Source organism: Hyperolius riggenbachi, chromosome 4 (assembly GCF_040937935.1).
Source record: "Hyperolius riggenbachi isolate aHypRig1 chromosome 4, aHypRig1.pri, whole genome shotgun sequence".
NCBI lineage: Eukaryota > Metazoa > Chordata > Amphibia > Anura > Hyperoliidae > Hyperolius > Hyperolius riggenbachi.
The window spans coordinates 306,185,913-306,199,418 of NC_090649.1; the positions used below are offsets into that span (position 1 = coordinate 306,185,913).

Here is a 13,506-nt window from a genome sequence, read left to right on the forward strand (position 1 = left end):
CATACATGATTCCAAACATTTTTTACAAATAAATAACTGCAAAGTGGGGTGTGCGTAATTATTCAGCCCCCTAAGTTAATACTTTGTAGAACCACCTTTTGCTGCAATTACAGCTGCCAGTTTTTAGGGTATGTCTCTACCAGCTTTGCACATCTACAGACTGAAATCCTTGCCCATTCTTCTTTGCAGAACAGCTCCAGCTCAGTCAGATTAGATGGACAGCATTTGTGAACAGCAGTTTTCAGATCTTGCCACAGATTCTCGATTGGATTTAGATCTGGACTTTGACTGGGCCATTCTAACATATGGATATGTTTTGTTTTAAACCATTCTATTGTTGCCCTGGCTTTATGTTTAGGGTCGTTGTCCTGCTGTAATGTGAATCTCCGCCCCAGTCTCAAGTCTTTTGTAGACTCCAAGAGGTTTTCTTCCAAGATTGCCCTGTATTTGGCTCCATCCATCTTCCCATCCACTCTGACCAGCTTCCCTGTCACTGCTGAAGAGAAGCACCCCCAGAGCATGATGCTTCCACCACCATATTTGACAGTGGGGATGGTGTGTTCAGAGTGATGTGCAGTGTTAGTGTTCCGCCACACATGGGGTTTTGCATTTTGGCCCAAAAGTTCCATTTTGGTCTCATCTGACCAGAGCACCTTCTTCCACGTGTTTGCTGTATCTCCCACATAACTTGTGGCAAACGGGACTTCTTATGCTTTTCTGTGAACAATGGCTTTCTTCTTGCCACTCTTCCATAAAGGCCAACTTTGTGCAGTGCATGACTAATAGTTGTCCTATGGACAGATTCCCCCACCTGAGCTGTAGATCTCTGCAGCTCGTCCAGAGTCACCATGGGCCTCTTAACTGCATTTCTGATCAGCGCTCTCCTTGTTCCGCCTGTGAGTTTAGGTGGACGGCCTTGTCTTGGTAGGTTTACAGTTGTGCCATACTCCTTCCATTTCTGAATCATCGCTTGAACAGTGCTCCGTGGGATGTTCAAGGCTTTGGAAATCTTTTTGTAGCCTAAGCCTGCTTTAAATTTCTCAATAACTTCATCCCTGACCTGTCTGGTGTGTTCTTTGGACTTCATGGTATTGTTGCTCCCAATATTCTCTTAGACAGCCTCTGAGGCTGTCACAGAGCAGCTGTATTTGTACTGACATTGGATTACACACAGGTGCACTCTATTTAGTCATTAGCACTCATCAGGCAATGTCTATGGGCAATTGACTACACTCAAACCAAAGGGGGCTGAATAATTACGCACACCCCACTTTGCAGTTATTTGTAAAAAATGTTTGGAATCATGTATGATTTTCATTCCACTTCTCATGTGTACACCGCTTTGTATTGGTCTTTCGCGTGCAACTCCCAAAAAATTGATTCATGTTTGTGGCAGTAATATGACAAAATGTGGAAAACTTCAAGGGGGCCGAATACTTTTGCAAACCACTGTATGTAATTTTAGTTCCCTTTTTACAATGATTCTGTGTACAGAGGTATTATTACATAAAAAGCTCTATCTCCAGAAACTGGTTGTACCACTGAAATGATGATGCGCTAATCGATTTCACCTGGCAAATTTAATCACGGCGATTGACTCTACCTGAAATCGATGCCCCAACACGGCAACCCAATTGTAATTTTATTCAACATTATCGAATATATCAAACGGAAGAGCTAGGTGGAAAAGGGTGGGGGAGCTGCAGTAGGCAATTGCATAGGGCTCCATAGCTGGTGACAGGGCATCCAAGATGTTCCCCTAATTGTGCTTCCTTGGGGCCCCTGCAGAGTACTTGCAACAGAGGCAGAAACTCACCTGTCTGGTCGTCACGCTCTTCTAGTGCAAGTAGGTACATGCTGCTGGGTCACAAAGAACAGGCACTAGGGAGGTGAAGACAGAAGGACACAGACTGGAGAGAGTGTGCCAGTCGGACAGGTGAATTCACTGCCGTAAGTAATCTCCATGGACCCTGAGGGTGTCACGGCCCCAGGGGGAGGGGGGGCAATACTATCTGGTGGGAAATAAAGGGGCCACAGACCGAATCCATAGATTTTTATATTATCATGCTGAAATCTATCAACATCAATGTGTTGCGTGTGACAGGAATAGATCAGTCTCAGATTAGATTCTGATCTGAGATGGATCATTTTTGGGGGGTCTGAGGCGCTCATCTATAAGTGTGCGGGCACCTTTATTAGAAGTCCTTGTCATGATCTAATCAGTTCAACTTGCAACTGTCTCCAGAACTATACACATCATTAACCATATTATTTGTAGTTTAGGATGAGGAAAGGTTTATAATCCAGTAGATGCTTTTGATGGCATATTTTTTTTCTCCTTTGCACAGATCAATAAAGACCTACCTTTCGCTGGTCTCCCCGTAGTGGACACGTCTTGATTCGTCGGCACAGCTTTTTCATTGCCGTCCTGTTTAAATACTAGATCGAGGGCCTTGGCTACATCAAACTGACATTGTAAGACAGCATCAGTCATCACTTTTTCTGAGACAGACTCTCCCAGGACTTCCCTCATGTGGTCCAGGCATGAGTACAAACGAGCTAAAAGATGAAAATATATTAATTACCCAATATTCCGTGACCTTTCAATCCTTAAAACAAATCTCATAAGTGGACAGGAAAAATGGAAAAACTGTCTTGGACAAAGCAAGTGCAGAATGTGATGTTAGAACTCAATAGTAAAGGGTGAAAACAAACCAGCCACTAAAGCCTAACTACATTCACATCAATAGGACACTTGGTGATATTCCCAATACAGGCTCGGGGTGAAAAAAATATGTTTTAGTTTGGTAATCCTGAGCCTGGGATGGGAGGACCGCCAGGCATGATATTCAGAGCCCACAGCAGTGAGCAGGCTCCCTGTCTCTCAGTTGAGTTCGCCATCTGTCACAGGACTAAAGATGGTGATCTCACCAGAGATAGAGAGCTCCCCAAAGGAAGAAATGCAGCGCTGGATCCTGGGGAGGTAAATTCTGTGCAGAGGTTGCAGGGGTATCTCTTTGGGGGTGTGCTTTATTTTTCTGTGCTTTATGGTATAAAAGCAGAGAAAATTGCAATTTTAGACCCTAAAATCCAGAAGGAATCATCCTGTCAAGGAGGTTAAAGTGAACCTGATCTCTGGATCACGCCAAGCATATCTCAAATACAAAATAGAAAGTTCGATAGATAAAGTATCCGTTTTGATCTGATTTCATTATGTAACATTTTCCCCAGCAGGCAGAAATAAGGTTACCAATACCTGATATAGCACACTTGATCCTTATGGCAGCTAAGAAAGCCGTATTCAATCGTTGGATCTACCCTACTCCCCCCTCCCTACAAGATATACATGAAGAACTTTCCTACCTGCTGAAGCTTGACAGGCTGGGAGCTACTCTTCATGTGGACAAAGGCATGAAAAAGTTCTGTAAACCTAACATTCTTCATATACCAGCCTCAGAAATGGATACTTTAACCACTTAAGCCTTTAGTGTTTTTCCACCTTATGCATCTGAGCAATTTTCACCTCCCATTAATTCACCAATAACTTTATCACTATTTATCACAATGAAATAATCTATACCTTGTTTTTTTCCGCCACCAATCAGGCTTTCTTTGCGTGGTAAATTTTGCTAAGAAATATTTTATTCTAAATGCATTTTAACGGGAATATTAAGAGAAAAACAGAAAAAAATCATGATTTGTCAGGTTTTGCCCATTATAGCTGTAAAATAATACATGCTACCATAATTAAAACCCATGTATTTTATTTGCCCATTCGTCCCGGTTATTACACCATTTAAATTATGTGCCTATCACATTGTATGGTGCCAATATTTGGAAATAAAGGTGCATTTTTTCAGTTTTGCGTCCATCACTATTTACAAGCTTATAATTTAACCACTTTAGGATCTCTGGTACGCATATCTATGCCCCTTTAAACTTCACGTGCGGATCAAGGGGGTAGATATGCGTCCTGCTACCTTACCTTCGCAATCACGATCCCCGTGCCGTTTTCGATCGGTCCACCGTCGCAGCCCCCTCCATCTGTGATCGGGATATGAGAATCTTTTATACTCAATCCCGATCACTATTCCTGTGTCTTCCGAGAGCTTGATAATGTCACACAAGCTCTCAGACCTGACACTTCCCTGTTCTTCGTGTTCTATTAATAGAAACACGGTCTCAATAGCACCATCTTGTGGTCAAAAAGTAAAAATACACCTAATTATACCAGTATACTGTTTTATATAGAAAGTTTATTTTTTTATTACTTTTAACCCCTTCCAACCCTTCCCCACAGTTACAGAAAAACACTTGTTAAAAAAAAAAAAAAAGACATGTAATTTTTTTTTTTTTTTACAAAAATATTTACCTTAGGGACTTTTCGAATTTGGATGTCATGAAAGTATATTACGTTTAATTTTGCAAAAAAAAAAAAAGAGTCTTGTAATAAGTGAAATTGTATTAAAAAATCCCTAAACGGAAAAATGCTGCATTATTTCCAGATAAATTATCATCATACATTGTACTAGGGACACAAAACGTTGTAACAACCGGGACAAATGGGCAAATAAAACGTGTGGGTTTTATGTATCGAACCAAGTTTTATTTTAAAACTATAATGGCTGAAAACTTAGAAATCCTTTTTTTTTCCCTTTGTATTCCCTTTACAATGCATATAAAATTAAAATAATTCATAGCAAAAACTACCACCCAAAGAAAGCCTAATTTGTGGTAAAAAAAAAAAAATTATATAGATAATTTCAGTGTGATGAGTAAAGTTATCGCTGAATGAATGGGAGGAGCGCTGAAATGTGAAAGTTGTAAAAATGTATTTTTTTGGGGCTTCCTGTAAGCGTACTTACAGGAAGTGTAATGGTTAAGAGCTCTGCCTCTGACACAGGCGACCTGGGTTCGAATCTCAGCTCTGTCTGTTCAGTAAGCCAGCACCTATTCAGTAGAAGACCTTGGGAAAGTCTCCCTAACACTGCTACTGCCTATAGAGCGTGTCCAAATGGCTGCAGCTCTGTCGCTTTGAGTCCGCCAGGAGAAAAGCGTGATATAAATGTTCTGTGTTTGTAACAGAACAATAGCGGCTTCTCCATAGAAGCCAGAGATCCTTCTAAGGGACTTAGATCAATGAATGGGAACTGCTTTCCCATTCATTGATCTCTGGGCTAACAGGCAGCCCGCACACCCCGGCGAGTACCGGCCCTGCGAGCTCCGGCAGCTCTGTTTTTTCATGGGCGTAGCTCCCATGTCCAGCTTGCATATTTGGACATAGGAGCTACGTTATGGAGGCTAAAGTGGTTAATGGAACCATTCCAATATTCTAAATGGTACGCCTACAAACAATTGGGAGGTACTCTGGGCCAACTGGAAATGAGCTGTACTAGTTCAGAATAGGATTCTGAGACTCTAGAAAAACAGGACTAGAACTAAAATTTATGAGAGAGAAGAACAATGTGAGTGGGCGTTTGGGAGGAGGGTTTTTTTTTTTCCAAGTATATTGCTTGGTTATGCAGTTATTTTGTTTTATACTTGCATAGGCCATTACTATTCTCTGTCTATGGGAAGGGAGCATAATCAGGTACAGTGATTTGTCCTTAAACTTTTGCAATTCATATTTCTGCTTAATGTGGTTTTACCACCTGTTCTGTTATCTGCGATTGCGGTTTGTGATGAAAAATGGCAAATAAAATTTTCAAAAGAAACAAAAACAAAAATAGTCTAGAGTGTACTAATTTCAATATATGGATACTCCTGAGCAAGGGTCACCTAACATTAAGAAGATGGCGATATTAAACCAGTCTCCACTCTGGGCATCTGGTTGTACCCTGGGAAATCCTATTCAAAAAATAGTACATGGAGGGGATGAAGGAAAAAATGCAACACAAGCTTCAACCTAAAAGTAGGATACTAAAGCACAGTAATAGGCGCCAAGAATAGTAAAAGCGTTTAAAAGGAGAACAAGCTGTGGACTTACCTTCAAAGAAGAGCAAACCATTAATAGGCTCTAATAAATCAATAAACTCAAATTACAATGCATTTTGTGGCCTAAATTATCCTTTCAGTATATTCACTTAATTTACCCTTATACAAACATAGAAATAGTAAGATTGTATGAAAAAATTGTACCATGTATGGCCACCATATAGGTACTTAGCATTACAAGAAAGTTTCACTCTCCTTTGTTGTCAGACAACACCTCCAGCATGCCATTACCTCAGAACAATAATAACGATCGTAGTGCAAACATGTTATGCTAAAAACAATAATTTATTCTAAAGTTGCACTCACGTCCTCTAGATGGTTTTACCTGGCATAGAGTTTTTCTTGCCAGCGGGCTCTCCCAAGGTAATGGCATGCTGGAGGTGATGTCTGACAACTAGGGAGAGTGAAACTTTGCCCGAGTGGCGAGGGGAGCCCTGTTGAATGCCCCGCAGGCGCAATAGACCATTGTAGCGGTGGCCATAAATACTCGGTGAGTCGTTCACCAAATGGGTGGTGGAAATAAGTCTTGATAAACCTGTTGAGCGCTGACAAAGTATGAGAAACTTCAATCTCCCTGCCTAGAAAGCACAGCAATCCCTACCGGTCACACTGAATATCCTACTAATATTATAAATGGGAAAGTTCAGATGTTTGTATGTTTGGATGTTTGTTACTCGATCACGCAAAAATTGCTGAACTGATTTGAATGAAATTTGGCAGATACATAGTACATTACCTGGAATAACATATAGGATACTTTTTATTCCCAAAACCAAAAAGTGGGTGAAGACAAATACAAATTTCACTGGGAAAATGTAAACTGCAGCCATTCTTACACTGTTAATGGTACGATTCTCAAATTATGCACAGTTGGTCGCTGGTTGACTGGGATTAATATTCAGAAAAGTGGGTGGAGCCTACAACAGGCAATCAAAATTCACCTATTGATTTTCAAGGGGAATATTTACATTGCTGCCATTCTTGCACTGTTAATGGCACAAGCCTCAAACCTGGTACAGCTGATCATTGGGTGACTGGGGTTCAAATTGAGAAAGGGGGCTGGAGCCACAAACAGCCAATCAGATTTGTTTCATTCCAATGCACATTATTGATGCCAAACACCACAAAGCTCACAAACGTCAGTGTTCTCCCCAGGCTTTTTTAGCCGGGTGCTCCACCCGGCTAGTTTTGGTGAGCACCCGGCTGTCATTGGCCCACCACCTCCTATTTTGTAAGCAGAGTTGCACACAGAAGCACCAGCCCTGCATTCTCTCATCTCGCCCCACCCGGCTCCTTTTTCATGCCACCCGGCTGAAAAAAAAAAAACTCTGGGGAGAACACTGAAACTTGATAATTGAGTAATTGATTAATTGTGTGTTAGAGTTAGGAAAAAGTGGGCACAGCCAACACCAGCCAAATACATAAGCGGGCAACGTGTGGTCGTAAGTGGGTGGAGACAAATACAAATTTTACTGTTCTTACATTGTTAATGGTAGAGTTCTCAAACTTAGCACAGTTGGTTACTGGGCGACTGGGATTAATTTTCATAAAAGTGGGTGGAGCCTACAAAAGCCAATATAATTCATTGCTTCCATTCTTGCACTGTTAATGGCACAAGCCTCAAACCAGGTACAGTTTGTCATTGGGTGACTGGGGTTCAAATTCAGAAAAGGGGGTGGAGACACAAACAGCTAATCAGATTTGTTTAATTTCAATGCAAATTATTGATGCCAAAGACCACAAAGCTCACAATCTTGGTCATTGAGCAATTGTGTGTTAAGGTTAATACTAAGTGGGCGCAGCCAAGACCAGTCAAATACATACCGGGCAATGCTGGGTCATCAGTGGGTGGAGACAAATACACATTTCACTGGGAAAATGTAAACTGCAGCCATTCTTACACTGTTATTGGTAGGGTTCTCAATCTTTGCACAGTTGGTCACTGGGTGACTGGGATTATTATTCAGAAAAGTGGGTGGATCCTACAAAAGCCAATCAAAATCCACCTATTGATTTTCAAGGAGAATGTAATTGCTGCCATTCTTGCACTGTTAATGGCACAAGCCTCTTGCACTGTTAATCACCTCTCCCTGGTACAGTTGCCCATTGGGTGATTGGGGTTCAAATTCAGAAAAGGGGTGGAGCCACAGCCAATCAGATTTATTTTATTTCAATGCAAATTATTGATGCCAAAGACCGCAAAGCTCACAAACTTGATCTATAAGTAATTGAGTAATTGTTAGGGTTAGGAAAAGTGGGCAGAGCCAATACCGGCTGAATACATACCCGGGCAACGCCGGGCCACCAGCTAGTAAAATATAAAGAAATCCTCTACCTATCGGACTGGAAATAGAAAAGGTTTTCTAATGGTGGCCATACATGGTACAATTTTTTCACCCAATCTTACCAATTCAATGTAGTATAAGGGAACTGCTTAAATGATCCTTTCAGTATATTCACTTAATTTACCCTTATACTACATAGAAATGGTAAGATTGTATGAAAAAATATTGTACCATGTATGGCCACCATAAGTTTTGTATCTCTACAACAAAACATCTATAATATAATTACCTTGATCTAACGGAGTTAAATTAGAAGCCTTTGTTTTATCTGGTTCTTCATCAACATATTCCTCCTCCTCTTCTTCTAAAGGCTCAGTAAAGCTTGAATGTCTGTCACGTTTAGAATATATGAACTGAGCAGCTGCAACAAAGAGAACAGGTTTACAAATGAAGTTAATAAAAATATCGGTGAAAGTGGTGGTTGGCTTTAATGAATTGTATTTGATTTACACAATTCTACAAACCCAGGCAAAACCTGCCATAATGAGTATTCACTGCCTGTAAAGAGCCATGGCTTGCCCTCTATATGTAATGTGATATTACTCCTCGACTTCTTTGTCTAATTTTCACAAAGGCTGTGGATTTGGTTCAAAAATCATCTGACACCGACTCCTTAGTTTATTGAAACCACTGACTCCAGGTACCCAAAATTGCTCTGACTCCACAGCCCTGAATAAAATAAATAACCGTTCCCAAACCCTACGCTTTTTTTTTTTATAAAAAGGGGGGGGGGGGGGTTCATTAAAAGCAGAGAGACTTCTTACTGCAGGCAAGGGCGCTAAATGGTGCGCATGGCTTTTACAAACATATTGGGGAGGGGAGTAACTAGAAGGCATGAAGAGGAGACTCTGCTGAGCTGCACTGCTGGTAACAAACAGTTAAACTCAGCAGCAGAGAGGACAGGACCAGGTGATGACTCGGTGCAGTGGAGTGAGAGCAGTTTGCCATCTTGGGAATGGACACTCAACAAACAGCGGTCAGTTTTGTGTCTACTAATGTCCTGGGAGTAAGCACTAGGGTATTAAATGTTTTCTACTTGTTTTTCCATGGGGGAGGGAGCCGATAATCTTTAATTAGGAGCTACCATACTTAATTCCTTTTTAAAATACAACAGTTACGTCACTGTAGTGCTGCTGATCTGGTTTCATTAGTTTGTGTCAGTAAACTGGAACAAGTTCGTAGCCAGTGCGATCACAGTGAAGTTACAACACTTTATCTTCATACTGGTTCTGCATCAGTGACTAAAAATTTATAAAGACAAAGAGCAGAATACAAGGCATCAGAAGTAAGCACTCCTATCTCAAAAAAGCTGCCTATAAAACTGTTTTTTGGTCAATGAGGCAATAAATCGATATCTACGTGAAGTTGATCATTGTCTCCACTCCCACCTCGTGCCAGTAAGGGTCGGTTAACACTGAAAGTCGTGATTTTCCCCACTTTACAAGCACGCTTTCCACCATGATTACCGATGCGATTGGTGGGTTTGGAAAATTCCTGACAAGCAGGGGAAAAAAATGTGGGAAGTATTTTATAAACGGCAGATCGCATTTGTTGTATGATTTTGTTACGCTAGATTGTAAGCCTTTGGCAGGGCCCTCTCCCCTTGTGTATCATACTTGACTGTGTGCACTGTACCCAGAATTTGGAACTGGTAATTTTTTACCACTACCATTCCAGTTTATGATCTGGCATTGTACTCCTATCTGCATTGTGTTGTGTATCTTATTGCTATTACCTGTATTGTTGTATCTATGGTCTGTTACCTGTATTGTTCTGTCACCCCTGTTATCATTGTCTGTAATCCTATTTATTGTACATTGCTGCGTAATATATTGGCGCTATATAGATCTAATAAATAATAATAATAATAATAATAATAAGCTCACATGTATTTAACCCAATTGCAAATGCAGGAACAAAACTGCAACCACTACAATTGCGATTGGGTGAAAACTGAATTGAAGTACTGTAAACTGGACACTATGATTTTAGTGTCCTTGGGAATGTCAAAACGTATGCGCTTTAAATGTTTAACCTAAGGGCCCTAAAACACGTGTGTGTCCAGGTTAAGAATTACAATTTTAAATTTTACTTGTTACATAAAAATGTATCAACATTGGAATGTATGTTGGCGCTTTATAAATACAATAAATAAATGTAAACAAAGATACTGTTATCTCCAGTCTGAATGCAGATTTGAAGCTGAATAGCAGGACAAAGTGCTTTGTTTAACCATTTCAGTGGTGTTCTGCTAAAAAAAAAAAAATGTGTAGGATAGTAGCTTTAAAGCTGTGAGGAATCTTTTAGAGCAAAGTAGAAATGCTGGCTTTCAGGCCACTTTAATGCAAGTTAATGGGAGCATGTAAAAAATAAATAAATAAATAAATAAAAATGCAAAGGCATAGTTGACGGATCGAAAATCGCTCACATTGTGGGGCAGCCTTACTGGTCTTCAGCAAAAATTTATCCAAGTAAGCAGACATTGAACATGTCTTTCCCCCCCTCTTTACTCCAAACATTGGTGGTTCTACTGCAAAATACCTCCCTCAGAGCTCCCCCAAGCTTCTCTTCACTTTATGTGAATTTTACTAAACTGAAATAAAAAGTCTTCCACTTCCACCAACAGCTGCACAAGACTGCATGATAAAAACACACAACTGTTTAAGGAAATAAAGTCAAAATAATTAAAATGTTCCCTACACTACTTCTAGTAATGGATCAGAGCAGCAACCTCCCGTTTAAGGACATTCGGAGACATACTGCTATGAAAAGGAAGCCAAGTGATGTGACATATCCTCAGAATTACACATTGCACATCAAAGATTAATTCAAACAAGCGTCAGCCTGCAGCTTTTATCAAGGGAACCTGTGCTCTCATCAACATGAACTTTTTATTACTCGGTCAGATAAGTTAATCAATCTTTCGATGCTCAGTGAAATATATTAACAAAATGCAAATGTAGTATAAAGGTATACAAAAGTAGTACAAGTGCCTGGCAGCAAAAAAATTCATTAATGTTTCGCAATTGCTGCCTTTCCTCAAATCCCTTACCTTAGCTAGTCTTCTAATGCATCAATCAATTTAAACTGAACACAATCAAAGCGTTTCAAACCACCTGCTCACCCAACATTCAGAAAGAACATGTGTCGACCGTCACTGAGGAATAGGTGCACAGAAAATGCCTGCAGCGTCTGGGAAATCACCCTGCTTGTGTGAGTAAGCAAGTCATGTACAATACATTGGCTTGCACACTGTACCGCTATAGAACACTGATCAGAGCTCAGACAGCGATGGAAGAAAAAAAAGGAGCATAGTGAAATACAGACCAATGGTTAGCAAAGTTTTAAACATTAAATAATTTAAAGTGAGCAGTCATCTAGTTAGTCAAACAAAAACGCATTTCTAGTGGACCCAAACTAAAAACCTGATCTTGCTTGCAAAATAACATTTTGGACTGACTCAAAGTATAAAAGTGGGGGGGGATAAGCAGACAGCTTACTGAAAATCCCCCTCCCACCACCACGCAAAGGAGCCTCTTGTCTCGATCTCTCTCTAAACCCTGTGTAATCGCAAAAGTAGAAGCTTCCACTGACTAATCCATCCGAGCGCAGCGTACTCTTCTCCCTGTATTCACGCTGGGCTGTGTGTGCATGAGCTCACAGCTACGGCTCCCGATGTCATGTGACTTCATGTATCACATCACATCGGGAGCTGTAGCTTATGCATACAGCCCGGCGTGAATACAGGGAAAAGAAAGGATGCTGCACCGGGATAGCTCAGTGAGTGATGGCTTCTGCTTAAGAGATTACACAGAGGGGTAGACGTAGAAAGAAGAGGCCTCTTTGCATGGTGGTGGGAGGGAGGGGGGCTTTTCAGCAAGCTGTCTGCTTTACACTGCTGGGAAGAGAAGACAGGGGATAGCCATTACCCACAAGTGACTGCACAGGCAGGGGGGTACAGGGGCCTCACAGCAGGAGCCACATAGCTAGGAGGACACAGGGGCCACACAGCATGAGCCACATAGCCAAGGGGACACAGGGGCCACACAGCATGAGCCACATAGCCAGGGGGACACAGGGACCACACAGCCAGGGGGACACAAAAGCCACACTCCTAGAAGGGCCACACAGCCCTTAACTTTGCTGTACAGACTTATATTTGAGTAATTAATAAATTCCTGTTTAAGGAGGGTCAAATATTGGGGTTGACTTATACATGGGGTAGACTTGTATACGAGTATATACGGTAATTTTAAAATGAAACCCTGATTTATTATTTTTTATTTATTTAGTATGCAAGTATAAACATTAATTTAAAGTAAACCTGAGACGAATAAATAGAAAGGTTTATAAATATCTGGGGCTTCTTCCAGGCCCTTCAGACTGGTGCCTCTTCCAGCCCCCTTCAGACTGGTGCCTCAACGTCTTCCTCCTCCACCAGGCGGCCCTATATCTTGGCAAGTTTCAGCGTACTGCGCATACCGCGCGCCGTCGCCGGGAGAGTTCTGCGCAGAATACACCTGGCCACGGGAGTATGACAGGGGAGCATGCGCTGCCAGACTGCACCTGCCCAGACTGGCGAAGATACCGGCCACCTAGCGGAGGATCCAGGCAGCGCAGGAGGACGGCGAGGGACCAATCAGCCTAAGGGGGGCTGGAGGAAGCCACAGGTATGTATAAAACCTTTTTATTTCTTTGTCTCAGGTACCCTGTAACCTAAATCTAAACAGGCTCCAAAAATCACAAACGCAAACAAAATGACAGGAAAAAAAATAAAAAAAATAAAGTTTGTGATTTTGATGTGCTTTTGGTTTTTATGAGATTTGCTTTTTCATGCGTTTTAGTGCGATATGCTTTTTTTTTTTTTGAAGACGGGGGTACGCGAAATTTTAAGCAGCAACCTACTTATCAAACATTTTAAACAATGGTAAAGGAGTAGCTAGGTAATGTTGTATTTTCTATTTATAATGCTGTGGATGCAATGTGGTCAGGTTTTTTCTTTTTTCCTTTTTGGTCCTCTTTATAAACCGTTATTGTGAAAATTACTCATTGGCAACAAATTACAACCTAATATTCCCAAAGCTTTGAGCACTGTGTAAAATATGTATTGAAACAGAAGCCATGGAACAGCACATGTTCTATTACACTTTGCGCTCCCACCTGACTG

General features: G+C 41.1%; 1 protein-coding gene across 4 annotated transcripts in view; it reads right to left on the bottom strand.

Annotated features, from left to right (window-relative positions):
* HBS1L (HBS1 like translational GTPase) overlaps window positions 1-13,506 on the bottom strand; it is a 126,508-nt gene that overhangs the window by 103,892 nt on the left and 9,110 nt on the right. For all 4 annotated transcript variants that reach the window (XM_068231618.1, XM_068231617.1, XM_068231615.1 and 1 more), the window contains exons 3-4: window positions 8,569-8,700; window positions 2,365-2,559 (exon numbers count right to left, since the gene is read on the bottom strand). In XM_068231618.1, coding sequence (XP_068087719.1) covers window positions 2,365-2,559; window positions 8,569-8,700 — 327 coding nt within the window. The remainder of the gene's footprint in view (window positions 1-2,364; window positions 2,560-8,568; window positions 8,701-13,506) is intronic.